The sequence below is a fragment of the Schistocerca piceifrons genome, chromosome 4 (genome assembly GCF_021461385.2).
Source record: "Schistocerca piceifrons isolate TAMUIC-IGC-003096 chromosome 4, iqSchPice1.1, whole genome shotgun sequence".
NCBI lineage: Eukaryota > Metazoa > Arthropoda > Insecta > Orthoptera > Acrididae > Schistocerca > Schistocerca piceifrons.
Window position 1 is genome coordinate 528,154,009 of NC_060141.1, and position 23,130 is coordinate 528,177,138.

The window sequence follows — 23,130 nt, forward strand, 5'->3', positions numbered from 1 at the left end:
CACACACATCCATGCCCGAGGCAGGATTCGAACCTGCGACCGTAGCGGTCGCGCGGTTCCAGACTGTAGCGCCTAGAACCGCTCAGCCACTCCGGCCGGCCATCTAGGACAGGCGACAACATTATATTTCACATCTTGGAGAGATGAGCAAGAGGTACAGGAATATGATGAACAAAATTAATACCCTAGCCAAGTGATCGCCAGAATTCATTAGTTAAAACAACGAAACGTAGACAGATCAACGGTTCCAATTTCTTTTGAGAGCTAATTCTGTTCTTAAATTGAAACTGTATAGGCAGGTACATTATTATTTACTTAATTAGGGTACTCCTAAACCGGCCGTTGTGACCGAGCGGTTCTATGCGCTTCAGTCTGGAACCACACGAGCGCTACGTTCGCAGGTTCGAATCCTGCCTCGGGCATGGATGTGTGTGATGTCCTTACGTTAGTTAGGTTTAAGTAGTTCTAAGTTCTAGGGGACTGATGACCTCAGATGTTAGTCCCATAGTGCTCAGAGACATTTGAACCATTTGGTACGCCTAAGTTGGTGTTTGCTAAAAAGGTCTTCACTCAGAATGAGGTACTTTCGCTGAGATTGACCCCTTCCAACTCTCCCATCAACGCTCGTCTTATGTACGTCATTCGTCTAACACCTTTCCTTTATCCCGAATGCATGTCTAAACCATCTCAAATTACTGTAGCACCTCAACTCAAATGCTTCGTCTCTTTCTGTTCCAGTTTTCCCGCGGACTATGTTTCACTACTATACACTGCTGTGCTCCAAGCGTACATTCGCGGAAATTTTTTTCCTCAAATTAAGGACTATGTTTGGTACTAGTAGACTTCTCTTAGCCATGAATTCCCTTTTTGCCAGTGCTACTCTGCTTTTGATGTCCTCCTTGCTCTGTCCGTCTTGGGTTATTTTGCTGCCTAGGTAGTAAGATTCCTTAACTTCATTTAGTTCGTGATTTTCAATCCTGATGTTAAGTTGCTCGCTGTTCTCATTTCTGCTACTTCCCAAGACGTTCATCTTTCCTCGATTTACTCTGATTCCATATTAGACTGTTAGTTCCCTTCAGCAAATTATGTAATTCTTCTTCACTTTCGCTAAGGGTAGCGATGTCATCAGCGAATCGTATCGTTGAAATCCTTTCATCTTGAATTTCAATTCCACTCTAGAATCTTTATTTTATTTCCATCAATGCTCCTTCGATGCGCAGATTCAACAGTAGGGGCGAAAGACTACATCCCTGTCTCACACCCTTTTTAATCCGAGAACTTCATTCTTGGTCGTCCACTCTTATTATTCCCTCTTGAGTCTTGTACATGTTGTATACTACTCTTCTTTATTTATAGCTTACTCCTATTTTTCTCAGAATTTCGAACATCTCGCACCATTTTACGTTGGCGAAGAGTTTTTCCAGATCTACAAATCCTATGAATGTGTCTTGATACCTCTTTAGTCCGGCTTCCATTATCAACTGCAACCTCAGATTTTCCTCTCTGGTGCCTTTGCCTTTCCTAAAACCAAACTGATCGTCTTGCAACAGATCCTCAATTTACGTTTTCATTCTTATGTACATTATTCTCGTCAGCATCTTGACAGCATGAGCTGTTAAGTTGGTTGTGCGATAATTCTCGCACTTGCCAGCTCTTGCAGTTTTCGGAATTGTGTGGATGGTATTTTTCCGAAAGTCTGATGGAATGTAGCCAGAGTCATACATTCTACAGACGTTTGTGAATAGTCCTTTTGTTGCCACTTCCCCAAATGATTTTAGAAATTCTAATGGAATATAATCTATCCCTTCTGCCTTATTTGATCTTAAGTCCTCCAAAGCTCTCTTAAATTCTGATTCTAATGCTGGATCCCCTGTCTCTTCTAAATCAACCCCTGTTTCCTCTTCTATCACATCAGACAAAGCTTCCCCCTCAGAGAGTTCTTCAATGGGTGCTATCCACCCATCCACTCCCTCCTCTGCATTTAACAGTGGAATTCCTGTTGCATTCTTAATGTTACCACCATTGCTCTTAATTTCACCGAAGGTTATTTAGAATTTCCTGTATTATGAGTCACTACTTCCGTCAAGCATTTCTTTTCTTCACATTTTTCATGCAACTATTTCGTCTTACCTTCCCTGCATTTCCTGTTTATTTCTTTCCTAATCGACCTTATTTCTGTATTCCTGAACTTTCCTAAAGTTTGGCAACATAAGAACTGCTCAACTTAGTTAGTCGAATCTATAAGACTGTAGACACACTATTCGATTTTCAGTAAAATAACATCCCTACGATCCTGAAAGTAACAAGAAAGATAAGTGTGAGAATTATGGCACAATCAGCTTAACAGCTTATGCATCCAAGCTGCTGACAAGAATAATATTCGGAAGTATAGAAAAAAATGAGGATCTGTTAGATGAATATCAGTTTGGCTTTCGGAATGATAAGGACTTCGGAGAGGCAGTGCTGATGTTGCCATTGATAATGGAAGCATAACTTAAGAAAAATCAAGACACGTTCATGGTATTTGTCGACTACGGAAAAAGCTTTGGGTTATGTAAAATGGTGCAAATTCTCAAGAAAAGATATGATCTTTCGTCCCTACTTTTCAATTTGTACGTGGAAGAGGCAATAACAGAACTAAAAGAAATGTTCAAGAGTGGTATTAAAATTCAGCGTCAAAGGGTATTTATGATAAGATTCGCTGACGACATTGCCATCCTCCTTGGAAGTGAGGGAGAACTACAAGAGCTATTGAATTAAACTAAAAGTTTAATGAGCAAGCGTTATGGATTGAGAGTAAACCGAAGAATGACGAAAGTGATGGAGTAGCAGAAATGAGGTTAGCAGTGAACTTAACATCAAAATTGGTGACCACGAAATAGACGAAGAAGTTCTGCTACCTAAGAAGTAAAATAGAAGATGACAGAAGAAAAAGAGATATGAAAAGTAGATTAGCACAGACAAAGAGGAAATTCCCGGCCAACGTAAGTCATGTGGTAGTAAATTATAGGTTATGCGACAGCCAGAAAGGGAGCGAATGAAAATGTTTGAAATGTTTTGGTACATAAGGATATTGAAAATTAACTGGATAATAAGATAACTGTAGTGGTTGTCCGGAGAACGGCAAGGAGAAGAGCATGTAGAAGATACTGAAAAGTACAAGCGGCTGCATTAAGACTAGTGTTAAAAGTTTCCATGGTACTAGAGAGAGCCGTAGAGAATTAAATCTATAGGGGAAAACGGAGTTTGGACATTGATTGTAAGTACTACTTTGAGATGAAGAGGTTGATACAGGAGAGAAATTCGTGGCGACCTGTATCAAACCAGTCGGACAGCTGATGACCCAAAAAAAACTGTTTTATGGGATGTTCCATGTCGTTGAGGATGACCACACTACGGATCTACATACATGAAGCATTAGGGAACAAATATTCAGTAGTCTAATATTACCTTAAGTCTTGATGAGAACTGTCTCTCTGCTGCCATTCCTTTCCCTAAAGCCAAACTTGTGGTAAAGATCGCGGTGCCACTCCCCATACATTAGCGATGTCTAGCTGCAGTCCGCTACTACGAATGGGAGGCGCTCCTAAAGACACGCCCTTTCTCTCTCTCTCTCTCTCTCTCTCTCTCTCTCTCTCTCAGCCCCGCAGCATCGTCGCACAGAGCTCGACATAGAGTCGAGCATGGACTCATTCTGGCCAGTTAGTGACCTCCAGTGGAGCAGCCGACGTCATATAGTTAGAATACTAGTGCTATTCAAGTCTCAGATGGAACTGTACTTTTGTAAATGTTGAACGTGTACTTCAAGAGAAGAGTTCGTAAACGTGTGCATCAGTTGATACTTTAATCATATTAACAGAATCTTCCGTCGGTTCTCGGTAGAACAACATTATAATAATAAATGAAAAGCACCAGTTTGCTTTAAACTGGTGCTTTTCATTTATTATGATACTTTAATATTGAAAGACAGTTGTAAATATTCGTCTCATTCATGTGGCAACGTAGAAAGTTAAGTAAATATTTCTGTCATTCTTTTAATAAAGTGAACTAATGTTTCATATATTACATTTCCAGTCAGCTATCTCCCAGAGCAATGAAAGAACCTACAGCTATAACCAGGCGATTATAATTTCGCCAGGTTATGACAAAACTGTACGTCATTTGCCGTTCTTCTGTATACTATTATCGTTATTAAGACAGTTTTCGCACTTATCCGCTCTTGTTATATCCATCACTGTGTGGATAATGACATTTTACAATAAGTTCGTTAGAATTTCTCCAGTCCGATAGATCCTGTGTACTACCTTGAATAATCATTTAGTTATCAGTTTCTTCTAAAAATTCATAAATTTCAAAGGAATGACACCTATTCCATTCGCCTTCTATGGTTCACGTCTCCCAACATTCTACCGTCCTCTTACTCTAATACTGGATCCCGTATGTCTCCCACATCGAAGTCAATTTCTTCTTATCCTTTCATAGGACATTCAACCTAATCTTTGCACTTATCCGATATGTGCATTTAAGAGTGGAATTCCAGTTTCACCTATATTTGCGTCAACCTTTCCGTGTGCTAAACGTGTCCTTCAGACTATTCACTTCAATTTTGTAGCATATTTACTGCAGCCATTTCGCCTTGTCTTCTCCGCACTCCCGATTTGTTTTATTCGCAAGTGACTTACAATTATATATTCCTGTTTTGTCTCGAAATTTTTGTACCTCCTTCTTTATGAATTGAAGCATTTGTTCTGTCGCCCAAGGTTTCTTCGGAGTTATTGTACTTGTATTTATATTGTTTGTTCATCTTGTGTAATTGCCCTATTAAGTGGTTTCTTCAAATGAACGGGGTACTATGGTAATCCTTATTGCTGTATCAGTAGCCTCAGAGATACTCGAACGCCCATCATTCGTTGTCTGACTGTAAATGTATGTCTTCGTCCTATTTCATTTCACTGATCCCGGGTATATCTAGATTGAACCTTTGCATTTCTCTACTCAGATTCTTTAGCTTCCCTACAAATTCACATTTCTGACATTCCGTGCTCCAAGTCGTAGAATATCACCATTTCGTTATTTATTCCATCTTTTTAACTTTTTCTCATGGTCAGACCCCCATTGGCGGTTCCTTTCTGGTGACTGAATGGGGCCTAATCCAGAATTTTTTGCTGAACAAGAGAATATGATGACACTTATTTTAAAAACAAGCCATCTAGAATGTCGATACACATTATGTGTCTTTGAGGCAGTGGATTCCGTTGCTTTCTGCATCCTCGTGCTCTTGATCGCTGCCGATTCTTTCATCTTCAGGAGCAGTTTCCAGTCCCACGAGCAAGAGTGTGTTCTACGGTGGGTAGTCAGTAGGTAATGAAACACATTTTTATGAAAGCACGTTGGTTTTATTCAGGATTCTAATACACCATATTAATCCGCACTCTTTTGGCTACAAAATCCAATTTTCAACATAATCTCTGTTCAATGCGACTGCCTTACGCCACCTTACTGGGAGGTCCTGTATGCGCGTATGGCAGTGCATCTACATCCACATCTACATCTACATCTACATCTACATGGATATTCTGCAAATAACATTTAGGTGCCTGGGAGAGAGTTCATCAAACCACCTTCACAATTCTCTATTATTTCAATCTCGTATAGCGCGCGGAAAGAACGAACACCTGTACCTTTCCGTACGAGCTCTGATTTCCCTTATTTTATCGTGGTGATCGCTTTTCCCTATGTATGTCGGTGTCAACAAAATATTTTCGCATTCGGCGGAGAAAGTTAGTGATTGGAATTTCGTGAGAAGGTTCCGTCGCAAAGAAAGAGCCTTTCTTTTTATAACGTCCAGCCCAAATCCTGTATCATTTCTGTGACACTCTCTCCCATATTTCGCGATAATATAAAACGTGCTGCACTTTTTTGAACTTTTTCGATGTACTCCGTCAGTCCTATCTGGTAAGGTATTCTAAAAATGGACGGACAAGCGTAGTGTCGGCAGTCTCCTTAGTAGATATGTTACATGTTCTAAGTGTCTTGCCAATAAAACGCCGTCTTTGGTTTGCCTTCTACTTGGCGACGTCGATGCCAACGTCTTGCTTCATCAATAACCTCCACAGCATCCACGTACTGCTTCCTAGGGAGTGCCTCCTTCTTTGGGCCAAACAGATGAAAGTTGGGAAGTGCGAGATCAGGGCTGTAGCGTGGATGAGAAAGAACAGTCCAACGAAGTTTTGTGACAGTACAAACATAGGTATCCAGTTGATCCGCCGATCACTTCGAATGAGGAGAAGTCACGCCTGTCTGCGGCTGGCCGGCACGTGGAGGATCGGTCAGGTTTGTGCGACCTTGTTGCGATGATCACATGTGCGTTCCACAAGGCTCACAATGCTTCTTTTTCAGTGTCAGTTCTCCGTAGACATTCTGCAAACGCCTATGAATATCTATGATGCTCTGGTTGTCCGCCAAAAGAAACTGACAGCTCTCTGCGGGCAACGCACCTTCTCTACAGACACTATTTGAAGGGTACGTACAGTGCCAACACCCACCGGAATTCATGAAGCTATAGGGACTGAAGAGGGAATATTCCACAACGCCCCACAATAAATTCCACATTTTTTCAACCGAAATTGGTCACGAAAATAAAAGTTTTGTTTTAGCCCTTTAACGCACCTCGCACGCCCAATTGAATAACATTCTATAGCAGCTTCTTACTAAGGCAAAAAATATCTATTGCAGAAAAGAAAGTAATTAAAATTATGTGTCTGGTGACGTATTTGCACATTGCAGACATTTTTTAAGCGGTTGGGAATGGTAGTCACAGCCTCACAGTACATTTGCTCTCCAATGAAATTTGTTGTCAACAATCCATTGCATACGAGAGTAATTGAGACGTTAACAAAAAACAATACCGGAAGGAAAAATACGTGTCACTTTACTGAAGTGAATCTAACTTTGGAACGTAAAGAGATGAATACGCAGCTATGAATCTGTTTCACGAACCGTCCCTGGAAATAAAATGTGTGATAGACGGCAAAAAGTATTCACATGTAAATCAAATCTTTTGATGAAATGACACGTTTCACATTATACTTTTTTATGTAGGGGATCTATGGAACATGAGACTGTCTGAGAAACTAATTTTGTTTGTGAAACAGCTACATACAGGATATCTCGGCCTGGGGACCTGGTTCGTGCTAGAGAGCACTGAAGAGCTTAGGATGCATGCATATACAGCAAATTCTGTGGTTGTTTCTACAACGTCTTGCTATTGTGTTTTTCCGTCAATACAATATCCTCATGATGCACATCGCGTTACGCAGTATGCAGTTTCAGATGACCATCAGTTCCACCGGACCTGTACTTCAGTTATCATGTGTGGAATATGATGGAGGCACTTGGCTCAGTCTGCAACATCATCTTTTCAACAAATGAACGTTGTGTGAAACACTGCTTCACACGATGACCTAACACGATTCTGTGAATTTCCTCAAGGCTAAATTGTGACTGGGGTACGACACTGTCGTCGTTATAGAAGACTGACCCATCCATAGGTGCATGCATCTGTGACTACGATCACACACAGTGTGTTTAAAAAGGTATCCTATATCCATACAGGATATATTACTGATAGAAACTGGGAAGGAATTCTACAAACAAATAGGTCTTTAAATCTACAAACAAATAGGTCTTTAAATTTGGACCATTTTGTCGTATGACAGCTATCTGTCTATATATGTAACATGTACAGCAAATATTGCGGAAATGCAAAGAACTATTGATGTGTGGTTTTCACAGAATGCGTAGGTAGCCAGAGACTCGATTTATTGGCCGATCAACAGATTGTAGTGTCACTTAGAAAGTATGTTTTACGTAAACATACACTTTTTAAATGGAACAATGCCGATTGACGTCAACAGACTAAGAGTAGTGTAAATTAGTATGTCAGTCGTGTTTGTTGCAGGATTTTAGAGCGAGTCGTTACGAAATATCATACTTTGAAAAGTTTCCACACCAACACTTGTGCAATACCTGTCGTATCACACACTAAAGAACAACACAAGAACATACGCTGTCTTCTGCCCATATGGGGCAGAGGAATAAAATCACAATAAAGGTAAAAAAAAAAAAGCAACACGCCAGTAAGCACATGAAGATGACGGGCAGCTGTCTTGTAGAAATATTGTGCAGCTTCCACAACGTTATCCGACACGACGCCCGTGAACCAATAAAGCAGGTACTAAGTCGGGAAGTCCCAGACAGCACTACATGTCTAGTATTGAAAAAATCCAAATTTAAAAAAAAGAGTAGCTGCGGGACTCGAGCCAGCGATTCATCGATTATGGAACTTTAACGACATGACCGTCGCCATCTTGAGCACAGTATCGCAGTCCACCGACACATGAATGACGCGTACAGCTTCTCGTGCGATTTTTTCGAAATCGTTTAAATAGTACGAATTTACTGCTTGCACATTGTGTTGACCTAATAGTCTACTAAAAGTGCACAACGTTTGAAATAAATTTGTGATCCGAACGTCGCGGCCTCCCATTGTAAACCAATTGTTGTAAATCACTCCAAAAAATATAAAAATGGCAATGAATCGAAGTGAATTCCGACCTTTTGTTGCAACATCCTCTTCTCTTATAACCTTAGTCTGTCGTTAATCCAAACTGCATCATACACACTGACAGCCACATAATACCACGGCATCTTTAGCTACTACGTCACCAAGGCGTGGTTTTTTGGTTAGCTTTGGTGACTCTCGATCACGAGGTCCATTGTTCGATTTCCGTGCCGAATGGGTATTTTCACTGCTTGGGACGGGGTGTGTCTTTGTTCTCACCTTAACTTCATTATTACCGAAGCGAAACTGGTCCAAGTGGTGCCAAATAAAAAGACTTGCTCCAGCCTGCCGAACACTCTAGATGGGACTAGCGGCCAATGTACATTTGATTTTTAGCTAGTATCATACGAAATTAAACATAGTTTACTCTACAAAAAATAAATGGAATAATATTGGAAAACCATTAGGCCAAAATAGTCATCCGCACACTCTTCAAACTCAGAAATTTTCCAACACAACCTTGGTAATCTATTTGTAACGCCGTTTGTCCATTCGAGAAACGGATTCTTTTGAATTGCGGACTTCGTTAGTAGCGTAATTGTACGACTAAAGGTATCTCTTTGAGCAGTATGTTTCCTGCCGCCGGCCGCGGTGGTCTAGCGGTTCTAGGCGCTCAGTCCGGAACCGCGCGACTGCTACGGTCGGAGGTTCGAATCCTGCCTCGGGCATGGATGTGTATGATGTCCTTAGGTTAGTTAGGTTTAAGTAGTTCTAAGTTCTAGGGGACTGATGACCACAGATGTTTAGTCCCATAGTGCTCAGAGCCATTTTTGTTTCCTGCTCCTGTGGGTTTTTCCACGTGCTCTTACTTTGAATGCTTAGTGTTAATAGTCTGTGGAAAATTGTGTCAACAGCACAGGTTTCCGGAGCAGTAATTTGCCGCGATTACACGCGGCAGATTGCGTGCCCGCTCCGACCGAGCTTCCGTGTGCTACCAGCCCTGCGTCAGTCTTATTCACTGCTGAAATTTCTACAGCACTCGCTAATGGAACAAAGCAGAGCAGCCATCTAGTTAAACGTAAATTTTAATTACGCTGTAAGCCTCATCTTGCTGTTCGCTATAAACAGAAAATACATTCGTTCATGAAGACAAAAGCTTATTACTCCACTGAAAACGGAATATATTTCATTTCATTGTTTGCTTTAGGTTTCCACGTGACACTATGATCGCTAAGACATTTTGCAGCAACAAAAGTACACCGGGTTCAAGTACGAGCTGCAGTCTACCATTAGCGTCTCGTACACTGTACTGCCTCCCGCTCTCCAGAACTCATTCATATCTCTGCCTTCAATTGAAATGCCGGCTATGATTGTATAATGGCGCTAAAGATACAGAACAAAATAAGACACCCTTAGAGGCAACGTCTCTTTTACGTTAATTGAGAACACGACTTAACTGAAACTACGACTTGGTGGTCTTAATGCACACTTCCAGTAGCCTAGCACCAGGCAAGAACCCTAAATACGTTTGCCAGAAACTGAATTAATGGAAATTAACTCATTGATACGCAGAATACATGTAAAACACATCTAGCTGCTACATCTACATCTACATGATTACTCTGCAATTCACATTTAAGTGCCTGGCAGAGGGTTCATCGAACCACAATCATACTATCTCTCTACCATCCCACTCCCGAACAGCGCGCGGGAAAAACGAACACCTAAACCTATCTGTTCGAGCTCTAATTTCTCTTATTTTATTTTGATGGTCATTCCTACCTATGTAGGTTGGGGTCAACAAAATATTTTCGCATTCGGAAGAGAAAGTTGGTGACCGAAATTTCGTAAATAGATCTCGCCGCGACGAAAAACGTCTTTGCTTTAATGACTTCCATCCCAACTCGTGTATCATATCTGCCACACTCTCTCCCCTATTACGTGATAATACCAAACGAGCTGCCCTTTTTTGCACCCTTTCGATGTCCTCCGTCAATCCCACCTGGTAAGGATCCCACACCGCGCAACAATATTCTAACAGAGGACGAACGAATGTAGTGTAAGCTGTCTCTTTAGTGGACTTGTTGCATCTTCTAAGTGTCCTGCCAATGAAACGCAACCTTTGGCTCGCCTTCCCCACAATATTATCTATGTGGTCTTCCCAACTGAAGTTGTTCGTAATTTTAACATCCAGGTACTTAGTTGAATTGACAGCCTTGAGAATTGTACTATTTATCGAGTAATCGAATTCCAACGGATTTCTTTTGGAACTCATATGGATCACCTCACACTTTTCGTTATTTATCGTCAACTGCCACCTGCCACACCACACAGCAATCTTTTCTAAATCGCTTTGCAACTGATACTGGTCTTCGGATGACCTTACTAGACGGTAAATTGCAGCATCATCTGCGAACAACGTAAGAGAACTGCTCAGATTGTCACCCAGGTCATTTATATAGATCAGGAACAGCAGAGGTCGCAGGACGCTTCTCTGTGGAACACCTGATATCACTTCAGTTTTACTCGATGATTTGCTGTCTATTACTACGAACTGCGACCTTCCTGACAGGTTCTGCTGCTATCATTGATACCTGAGGGTATACGCTGAAAAAGAATTGGCAAGCCCCACTCACAGCGAACCGCCGAACTTTAATATTGGACTGCCGTAGTGTTTCTGTTGCCGGAAGTTAATACGATATAAAATATAAAATGTCAGAATTATATTACTCATGTGCATTGGGCATTACAAACCCAGCTTCCTTCCCCTGCCCCTAACAGTATGTTAGGAAAGACAACGGATACAGTCTGTACTGTCATAACATACTTCATACATAGCTACCATTTGAAAATGGCATTATAAGCCGAAATTGTGATCGTGCTAAGTAAATAATTCAATAAAAGTCAAAGATGTTGTCTTTTCTAAAACGTGAATACAGTTGTTCGTCGCTTCGCACGTACGGTAGAGATGGATACTCTTGGATATCGCTAGCTAGCGGTTTCAGAAAGAATGGTCCACATCATCTAAAAAGTGCCACAATTTTGTTTTTGCTGCAGAGTGTTCTGAAAAAATCTCTCTTCAAGGCTATGTTAAAAGTTAAAAATGGAAGTGAATATTTACCTTTCTTGAGGACTTCTTTTTTAATGCCAGATAATTGGTTTGAAATACACCACTCTGACCTACTTTCGAGCTTCCCGGACACTAGATGGAGCCATCAAGATACAATACATGGGAGGATGGTGTGGTTAAATGTTTGAAGAAATTTTAAAATGATGTGTGGAAACGGTTATGTATTTAATTGAACGGCGTGGATAACGAACACACCACTCCAGTTTTTAAGAATTTCCGTTTTGACCATACTGAATATTAACTGTGTACTCGGCGAAACGAAGCTGCAAAACGATGTAAGAGCGGATCAGAAGTAACGAAAACCTTTTCAACTTTTTCCAGAAAAATTATTCAATGGTATCATTATAATCGTGACTGAGTTCTTAAATGTCATTAACGGTATAGTTGCAAAAGGTTTTGCACTTTTGCTCACAAGGAGACGGCACAACCGTGGGGTCGGGGTTTGTCCGCAATTTTGTGTGATGAAAGAGGACGCCTAACACCTCACGTGGTTAAAGTGTTAGGACGCACAACTCAGAAAATCCCTGGAAAAATCGATCCAAAGTTTTTTAGGTGCCTTATGAGTATAAAATGTTAGTACACTGCCGAGCAGCCGTCTGGCCTACGTGTTAGCCGGCACGGTAGCTCAGCGTGTTCGGTCAGAGAGCTGGTTGGACTCTGTAATAAGAAACTAAGTGGAGGGATCAACAAAACGAACTTGACCGGATGTCATGTGACGTCCGCAACGACCAAACACATCGCTCAACAACGAACAAAATGCAACAAAAAAGAAGGTGTTTAGGGCTCGGATTCTTACGCCAGAAGTCTCGTGTTCGATTCCTCCACTGGCACTTTTTCTTTTCCTTCTGTTTCATTTTCTTTGGTTATTCCACCAATTATTCAGAAAGTTTCCCAAACCTACATTGTCTTTAACAACTTACTTTCATTATTGAATAAAAATTATTTTATTTTTGTCTAACAACACAATTCATGGCGATGGGTTTTACGTTTTTCATTGTAAAGTATATGAGGAGAGACATTGCCTTTTTAATCATAATAACAAAGTCTATTGGAAAACATTAAATTTTTATGCATATAATAATTATAAACAAGAACCGCAGTGGTAATTATCGTAAAAACAAACAAAGCAATAATTTTTGCGACATCTTGCGCAACATATAAAAGCGGATTTTTTACAATCGCAGGGCTTTTGCAATAAGTCTGTACAAAAACATGCCCCATTAACATTTACGAAAATGTTTCGAGTTTCTGACAATTTTGAGGCAAACCAGGCATATTGAATCATGTCTCGGAATATTGGTGGCGATAATTGATGGTGAATTACAGAATGAATTTTTATACAATCTTCCCGGGAATTAATTTCACGATTATCCTGTAACAATGCTCTGCAGCTTTGCAAGCAACAGAAGAAAAAAAAAAATAAAGTGCCAGAAGAGGAATCGAACCCGAGACCTTTGTGGTAAATGTCCGAGCGCTAACCGTGTAGGCCAGACAACTGCTCGGCAGTGTAGTAACATTTTATACTCATAAGGCACCTAAGAAACTTTGGATCAATTTTTCTCGGGATTTTCAGAGTACTGCGTCCTAATATTTTAGCCACGTGAGGTGTTGAGGGATCCTCTTTCACCACACAAAATTGCGGACAAATCCCCGAGCCCATGGTCGTGCCGTCTCCTTGTCAGTGCGACTATTCATTCAAGAATTTACGTAAGTTAATCTGAGGTGTTTTATAAAAAATCTAATTTTGAAACATTAATAATCGAAAAAGTGCAAAAGCCACTTCATGTATGCTCTTACACATACTCATTAACCTCAGAGGTTTACTTTGTTATTCTGAAACACGCTGTTTGTTGCATCATGGACCAAGTTTTGGCAGTGAACTGTAAAATTGCACGAATAGGAAATAACACTCTGTCTAAATGCATAATGATTGTGCCAAATAAGAAATGGTGTGGGATTCCGGTAAGTTTCACAGACATTAATTCCTTCGCGGCCGCTCTTACGGTCAACTTCAGCACAGGTGTGCACCGGCGACGGCTTGTTGGGTACGGGCAGGAACTACTCCGTAACCTCTAGAATTGAGGAGAAAGGCCGCCAGACGTGAAGCAACGACCCAGCTACAGCTGCCCTTTTGAATCTTGCACAACTTCACCAGTATTACACAAATTCCTCCGAGAATCGATAGTTAACTTCCGACACCATATTCAAATTTTCAGTGCAGAAAATTTTATAGTAGCTCATCTATGTATGTATAAATGAGAAAGTAGACTGAATTTTTTCCGTTCGTCACTCACTTCTTCCGTTCTGCGGGATCAAATCCTTTTTCCACTGTAAACATAAAGTCAGTTTTGCGCTTTAGTTTGTTCAACTATTTGAACGTACGCGAGCAGCATACACCCGCGTTCTGTTGCCTATTGTAGGCGATGTTTGTGGTACGTTGTTGCCTGCTTGGCAAGCATCAATAGCAGTGAGCGGGTTGCGGTGACGTGTAGTGTGTCAGCATTTGGGCCGCACTGTTCATTCCGAGGTTTTATGATTCAATTGTGCTGTATCGATTTACTGCGAAACCTGTTTTCCATTCTGTACTATCGTAAAATCCTGTGGAGAGTGACTCTACTAACCAAAAATTCATTTCGAATCGCATCCGCGCATTTTGTGTTGCCTGCAAAACAATGCGGCAACAAACGGCCTTGTACGAGTAATCAGTCTTCGTTACAAGTGTAATGAAAAGTACTGTGCCAGTGAACTATTTTAAAAGTGCAGCTGGGAGAGATGACGCATATTTCGAAGACATTGTCTAAATTCCGTAAAAGTGTATATGTAAAAGTATAAATCTTTGCCAAATGTTCGGCAGAAATTTCTGGCCTTTGAGAAAAAGATCGCTTCTGTAAACACATCAATGAAGTTGGAATTTTAAACGGCACCTAAAAAGAGTGTATTTTGCCAACTGTCCTAGTGGAGTAGGTAAGATGACGCACCATGGATAGGAGAGATGCCTCATGATTGTACTTTGGAACTGGTTCGTTTATTTGTAAAGACAAGTTTAGTTTACTGGTTTACGAAGCTTTTGTCACAATATCAAGCCAATGAAAACAACTGAAGGAGTGAGAATAACATTTGGCTGTTGTAACGAACATGATAAGATACGAATGTAAAAACTGATTGAAATTGTTCATAGATAGGTAACTAAATAAGCGAAGGAATCACCAGATAGGAAGTGTTATTCTACTTTGGCATAGTTGTAATTTCTGCTGTTTTTTTCCTTCCACAAAGGGTACACACGTTTTAAATCGAACAATCTTCATGTAACCACCGTTTGCGCACTACACAGTCTAACCAATCCGCTATAGATCTGGTTTCAGAGTAAAGATCCATTCTACACATTCATCTTCATTGATTTCCTCTGACCATTAAAGCGTTTCGCCACATTACTCAAATCATCTACACTCCAAGAAGCCTGATTCGTTATCTGATTGTGCGTATTCAGGATGATCTATTTAATCTGCATGCACAACACAGTTGATTTAGACAAACTGTACTACACTACAAGCGCGAAACTGCGGCACAATAAGTTAATACCCATTTCAGTTTTGCGTCTGCTTTCCTGCTACTTCTAAGCGTCAACTGTCCTAAAACGGCCGTGAAGAATACACTCTTTGCCTTTGGGGTATAAAAATGTTTGACTAACATTAAATACCCTACACGCCATTATCATTAACCAATCTGTCGTTTACATCATTTGGGTTTTCGTTAATTCATTTGCATGCCCATTATACGGTATAACAATATTGCACTATGATAGTGAAATTTCACTTAGCTCGGCCAGTCGGTGAGAAAAATCCTTCCTTAGACTTGCTGCTGGTCTGAGTGGCCGAGCGGTTCTAGGCGCTTCAGTCTGGAACCGCGCGACCACTACGGTCGCAGGTTCGAATCCTGCCTCGGGCATGGTAGTTTGTGATGTCCTTAGGTTAGTTAGGTTTAAGTAGTTCTAAATTCTAGGGGACTGATGACCTCCGATGTTAAGTCCCGTAGTGCTCAGAGCCATTTGAACCTAAGACTTGCTAGTATGATCACAATTTCTACAGAATTTGCAGCACGCCTATATTAACTCGCTTCTACCGGACTGGTACTGCCACATAACTGCAGGTATCCGCTCAGAAGTAGTAGCTTTATCATTTTAACTGACTCAAATGTAGGTCTTGGTGAAACATTGTGAATGAACTAAACAAACACTGTTTTTCCCTTGCCTCGCAAATTTTATTGTTATTTCACAACCTATGTTTCGGGTTATAAGCCCATTTTCAAGTACATTACTGATTCCGAAGATGATAATGCAAAGCTAAACGTGATGATACGGCAAAGATTGTCATCTCAACTTCTTAATGTATCGAATCTTGCCTTAATGTAAAATTCCTTCAATGCCATTTTTGAGAAATTACGTATGTAATTACACAATCCAGCAATTACAGTAACTTGACTAAACATACGTAGGAATAAAGTTGTGCATCTGTCAAGAACTGTTTGCCTACTGATGGACTGAGGCCCAAAGCTTTACTTCTATGCCGGAGTTGTGATACCTCTCAAAAGAGGTGAATTATTGAATTAGGTTTGCTCGTTTAATATAGATGTGGGAATGTACACATCTGTTTCTCAATTTCTAAAATTTCTAACTGACTGAATTCAACCCCGTTTTCCTTTTTGTGTAAGACTTGTACATCTATTATGTATTTGTGGTTATTGTTAAAAGCAATGTTCAGCAAAGGCTGAATCACCTCTTTTGGATGATAGCACAACTTCGGCACAGAAGTAAAACTTTGGGCCTCAGTCCATCAGTAGATAAAAAGTTCTTGTATGATGCATAAATTTATTCCTAAGTATGTTTCGTCATGTTAGTGTAATTGCTGAATTGTGTTATTCCATATGTAATTTGTCAAAAATGGTCATTGTAATTTTACATTAAGCCAAGGTTCGATACAGGAAGAAGCTGCGATGGCAATCTTTTCTTATCATTATGTTTATCTTTGCATTGTCATATTTGGAATCAGTAATGCACATAAAAATGGGTTTATAACTCGAAACCTAGGTTGTGCAGTAATAATAATAAAGTTTGTCAAACAAGGCAAAAAAGAGTATTTTTTTAGTACTAGCCTTACCCTACAGGGTATTACAGGAGGAATATTAAATATTTGAAGAGGTGATAGCATAGACGAATTTTTTCGTTACCTAGATACGTCCGTTAGAATGTAAACCACAAAAATGCTCATAGACGATATTCAGTAAAGGCAAATGACAAGTTGAAAGTTAATTTCCTTAAATACCATCTCAGACTTCAATTAATTTCCAATTAGAAGGGTTCGGCAAAAATACCAAAACACCGCTAGGAGTGCATGCTTGAACGTAAATGAACGTAACTACAGATGCTAGTCAAGCCTGCAGGTGGTTTGACCACGAACAGCACCTGCGGAATGTCCTCCAATAGGTTGCAAGTGTTAGTCGTGTCCAGAACAGTGTTCTGTGGAGTTGTGAGAACATTACGTCGGAGTTAAGTGAATTAGAGCGTGGACAAATTGTTGGTGCTCTTGGTGGACTCTTGTGGGTGGTCTCTTGTGGGTGCTTCCGTGACCAAAGTAACCGAAGTGTTTGATGTTTCAAGAGTCACCGTGCGAATATTTATACTGCATACAGCTGCAATTTAATCTCTTCGATTATTGAGATGGCACATTATGTCTGTGCTAATCAGCCGCGTATGAGAAATTAAAACTGCAGGCATTTTACACAAAAGCAAGTCTCATTACTTCGTAAATTTCGTACAATAACGTTTACAAGCTACTACCAGAGGAAAGCGGCACATTATTAACTAACGTAGTCAGCTGTGTGTGTGTGTGTTTGGGTGGGTGTGGATGAGTGTATTAGACCTGCACGGAATGATTAGCTGTACGAGAATGACAACAATGTAGTTTGTATTGAACAGTAGTATTCTAACGCCGCCAACAGTAAATAACCCCATTCTCCTAAGGTTGTTCTTTAGTCCTTTACATAAAAAGAACGTCAAGAGCAACGATTTTTCGATATAAACATATTATTTAAACTGCCTCCTCCTGTATCCATGTTTAGGTGCGCTGTTGACATCAACCTCCATATATCGTAACGATCCTTCCTAATCAACCCATTTATCCCACGACGCTGCCAGTGGACCCATATGGTAAACCAGTCATAGGACCGGCAATAATTACTGCGCCAACGACCCACAGTTTCTGTCTCCAGACTTCTTCATTCAGAACCATCAATACATCAAGTCGTATGTGGTACTGAAAACTTCTATAACTGCAGTATCGTAGCTTATCGATGCTGCAAGTGTCGGTTCCTCGAAGATTACTGCCGGTGGCGCTTTGATCATCGCAACCAACGAAGGATCTCCAGGCCGTCAATCAATGAAGACCGAATGGGCGTTGTTATAAGTGACGGGCCCCAGGGCGCCAGTCTTCTCGTTCAAGATTACTTCTAGTTTGTAATTGGTGACGTACGTTACACCGAGTTGTTGATAATTAGCTCTACCGGCAAACATTCAAGTGTATTTAGTCGCACGCTCTTTCGGGCCTCTGCCTATAGCTAGTCACGTCTTCCACATTTTCTTTCGCACAAGTTGAGTAAATTATATTTTTAAAAGTCTATTTGTGTCACCTAATCTTTTTCTTGCCTGTCCAGATTCCTATGGTGACAGACTCTTCTACATCTACATCCACATCATACTCCGCAAGCCACCTAACGGTGTGTGGCGGAGGGTGCCACTATCTGTCCCTCCAAACCTGTTCCACTCAGGAATAGTGCGTGGGAAGAATAATTCTCGGTAAGCCTCTGTATTGACTCTAATTTCTCGAATTTTCTCCTCGTGGTCAACACGCGAGATGTATGTGGCGGGAAGTAATATGTTGTCTGACTTCTCTTGAAAAGTGCTGTTCCGAAATTTCAGTAGTAAGTCTGTCCGTAATGCACAGCGCCTCTCTTGTAACGTCTGCCAGTAGAGTTTGTCATCTCCGTATCGCTCTCACGCCAGCCAGACGATCCCGTGACGAAACGCGCCGCTCTTCCTTGGATCTTCTCTATCTCCTCTATCAGTCCTACCTGATACGTATCCCAGATAGACGAACATTACTCAAGAATCGGGCGAACAAGCGCCTTATAAACCACTTCTTTCGTGGATGAGTTACATTTCCTTAAGAATCTTCCGTTGAATCTGAGTCCGCTGTCTGCTTTTCCCACTCTCTGTTTAAGGTCACTCTTGATACTTACGCCTGGATATTTCACGGCAGACGGCGTCTCCAGCTGTTTGTCATCGGTAGTGTAGCTGTACAGTAGTGTATTTCTTTTCCTGTGTATGCGCAATATGTTACATTTATTCACGTTCAGGGTCAACTGCCAGAGCCTGCACCATTCATCAGTCCTCTGAAGGTCATTCTGCAAATCCTTACTATCTTCTGGCGTTCCTACTTTGGTATAGGCAACTGCGTCATCTGCGAATAGCCTTAAAGAGCATCCGATGCTTTCTACTACATCATTTATATATATTGAAACAGCAACGCTCCGACCACACTTCCCTGTGATACTCCGGATATTACCTTTACATCTGTCGGTTTAGTTCCGTTAAGAGCGACGTGTTGAGATCTACCTGCAAGAAAGTCTTGAATGCTATCGCAAGTCTACTCAGATACTCCGTATGCTCGTATTCTCCAATTTTTTTCATTAAACGGCAGTGCGGGATGGTGTCAACTTTCTACCCATTTATCATTAGCAGCGAGGACGTAACATTTGGCTCCTCGGAATATGACGGTTACCGACTCGTATCATAACAGTAACCTATAGTAATTTGTCTGCCAAACAAACAAAGTTTTAGAGAGGTAACTTTTGCACTGAAAATATACTAATAATCAGTTTCGTAGCTGACGACAGAAGATACATACTAATGCTTGTTGCTGTTCCTCTGGACCAATGGATGCCAATGTGAATGTTCCCCAGAGCTTAATGGAGCCGCCACCAGCTTGTCTCCGTCCCACCGCACAGTTGTCAAGGAGCTGTTCCCCTGCAAGACGATGGATTAGCGCCCTCCTATCGGCATGACGAAGAACGTATCGAGATTCATCACACCATACAACGCTCTGCGAGTGCCCCAACGTCCAGTGCCTACAATCGTTTCAGTCGCAGTTGCCGATGTCGCAGTGTTAACTGTGGCACATGCATAGGTCGGTGGCGGTGGTGGAGGCCTGTCGTTAGGAGTGTCCGGTGCACTTTTTCTTCAGACACCCTTGTACGCTGCCCAGCATTATCGTCTGATGTTAACTGCGCCACAGTTAGCCGCCCGTCCTGTGTTACCAATTTGCCCAGCCTACGACGTCCAACATCTGTAATAAAGGGTGGCCGCCCAACGCCACGATCTGGATAGTTTCATCTTGGTTTCGCCACTTGTTGAAGACGCTCGCCATAGCCGTCTTTGAACACCCAAAAAATCGTAGAGTTTCCGAAATGTTCGTGCTAAGCCTCCGGGCCATCACAGTTTGCCCTCGGTCAGACTCAGATGGATAGCGCGCCTTCCGCATTCTACACGGGAACAGCACACTCACTGATGCTACCTGCACCATGGATGCAGTCATTCCTCGCTAGGTGACGCTATTGTCGCCTGGACGGGTTTATATCGATAGTAGTTAGGTGGTCATAATGTTATGTCTGATCGCTGGCTCAGTATCTTCCTTAAACATCTTCATTACTTGTGTTTATTATCATTCGAAATTAAGGCCACATTTTGGTCTGGGAATTTCGATTACTTGCATTTGAATATATGTATAACGACCAGTTGCTAATTTTAGCGGACGTGGACGGTCTTGGTTCCCGTATTTTTTTCTTTATAGCCACTCATACTCTCTCTCTCTCTCTCCCCCTCTCTCTCTCTCAATAACCGAGCAGAGTAGCGCATTGGTTAGCACAGTGGACTGGCATTCGGGAGGACGGCAGTTCGAACTCGCGTCTGGCGATCCCGATTTTGGTTCTCCGTGATTTTCCTATGTCGCTTAAGGCAAATGCCGAGATTGTTCTTTCGAAAGGGCACGACCGATTTCTTTTACCATCCCTCTCTAATCCGAGCCTGTTCTCCGCCTCCATGGCCTTTTTCTGGACGAGGCGTTAAACACTAATCTCCTCCTCTCTCTCAATAAGTTTTCCCAGTAACCATGCTATGTATATTTAATGTAAGAGTTCGTAAGGCTTGTATTTTGGGTAACACGCGGTTACGCATTGTGTGCCTTCGCTATTTGGTCATATATACGTCTACCCTGTCTAATTGTAGCCGCATTAACTTTTTATAGTTTGACGTACAATGTGTCTGCTTACATCAGATCGTTTAGCGGTTTTCTTCACTAATGTTATTTTCTATATCTTTGCTCCCGAAACCTGCATTTCACAGGTTTGCGACAGCTTACGCAATGCACGCTGAGGGTGGAAAACACTGAAAAAAATCACAACGACGGAATTATCCGAATGGGACGGAAATCTGTAGATGTGATGTACATGTACAGACAGACAAATGATTACAATTTCAGAAAAATTGCATCAGTTTTTCAAAAGGAACAGCTTCACAAATTGGGCATCGAAAACGCGTTGGTCCACCTCCCGCCCTTGTGCAATCAGTTATTTAGCTTTGCATCAGTTAATAGATTTGTTGGGTATTCTCCTGACAGATGTCGTACCAGACCCTGTCCAACTGGTGCATCAGAAATTCAAAATACCGAGCTGGCTGCAGGGCCGTGCCCATTACTTTGTAAATGTTTTCAGCTGGGGAGAGATCCGGCGATCTTGCTGGCCGGGGTCGTGTTTGGTAAGTACCGAGACATGCAGTAGAAACTCTCGCCGTTTGCGGTTGGGCAATATCTTGCTGATATGTAAGCCCATGATGGCTTGCCTTGAAGGCCAACAAAATAAGGCTTATAATATCGTAGACGTACCACTGTGTTGTAACGCTGCCGTGGATGACAACCAAAGGGCGGCTCAGACCATCACTTCTGGTTGTCAGGCTACAGTCAGGTTGGTATATAAGTAGCACCCCGTTGCCTGGGGCGTCTAAAGACACGTCTTCGCTGGTCATTTGGACTCAGTTCGAAGTGGGACTCATTACTGAAGACAATTCCATTCTATTCAGTAACATTTCAGACCAAATACGTGTCTGGAGATGCTCCAAACAGCCGTGGGATACCAACCTGACTATCTCCCGCCATGCGGCCTGATAACCAGGAGATATGGTCTGGGGTGCCATTTATTTTCATAGCAGGTCCCGTTTGGCTGTCCTCCGGGGCACAGCCCTGTTTTGTTGACCGTTAAGCCATGCCATCAAAAATGGTTCAAATGGCTCTGAGCACTATGGGTCATCAGTCCCCTAGAACTTAGAACTACTTAAACCTAACTAACCCAAGGACGTCACACACATCCATGCCCGAGGCCGGATTCGAACCTGCGACCGTAGCGGTCACGGTGTTCCAGACTGTAGCGCCTAGAACCGCTCGGCCACCCTGGCCGTCTCCATGCCATCCTGGGTTTGCATTTCAGCTAGGTAATGTCCGCCCCCACGCGTTGAGAGTTTCTACTCCTTGTCTTCGTGCTTGCCAAACCCTACCTTGGCTAGAAATGTTGCCGAATCTTCCCCAAAAGAGAACGTTTGGAGCGTTATGGGCAGGGCCCCCAAACGATCTCAAGATTTTAGCGATCTAACATGCCAAGTGTCCAGAATGTGACACAATATCCGTCAAGAGGACATCCACCAATTGCATCAGACGATATCAAAATGATTAACTGATTGCATAAGCGCCAGTGTTGGACCAACCTTGATGTTGACTTCTCAATTTGAAATTGTCTTTCTATTGAATAAATCGTCAAACTTTTTTGAAACTATTAGCATTCCTTTGTTTGTAGATGTATATTACATCTACCGACTTCTGTCTCATTCAGACAATTCCTTCTCGTGCGTCTTTTTCTCTCAGAGAGTTCCAAGTAAGCTTGTTGACATACAATTTACGTGATACAGAGCGGACAGGGCACAAAGAAGTATATTGCTCATAATCATAGGCCCAACAACGCACAATTCTGTCAGTAAATTCCTGTTAAAATCAAAGTTTTTCAAGGAATAATTTGTGCTTTAGATAGCGCCGATTTCAAGTCAGATTAAGGTATCAGTCATATGCATTTCAATGATTTTCATGTAAGAGTCAGATTAATTTCAATATCATTCAGGGCAGGACTTATCCTAGACACAAGTTTCAATAAGTCACTTCCATTAAGCAGTAGGCTTCAAGCATAGTTCATAGCGGGCACACACTTTCATTTGTTTAAATTCGACATATAGCATAGCAAAGTCGGCTCTAAATAAAACTTCCAGTAGTACTCCTTATTCATGTTCGAA

At 41.6% G+C, this 23,130-nt stretch overlaps 1 protein-coding gene across 1 annotated transcript in view; it reads right to left on the minus strand.

Moving 5' to 3' along the window:
- The window catches only part of LOC124795982 (transmembrane channel-like protein), a 194,037-nt gene that overhangs the window by 153,928 nt on the left and 16,979 nt on the right, over positions 1 to 23,130 (minus strand). Inside the window, exon 3 of the mRNA XM_047260063.1 lies at positions 13,988 to 14,021. Coding sequence (XP_047116019.1) covers positions 13,988 to 14,021 — 34 coding nt within the window. The remainder of the gene's footprint in view (positions 1 to 13,987; positions 14,022 to 23,130) is intronic.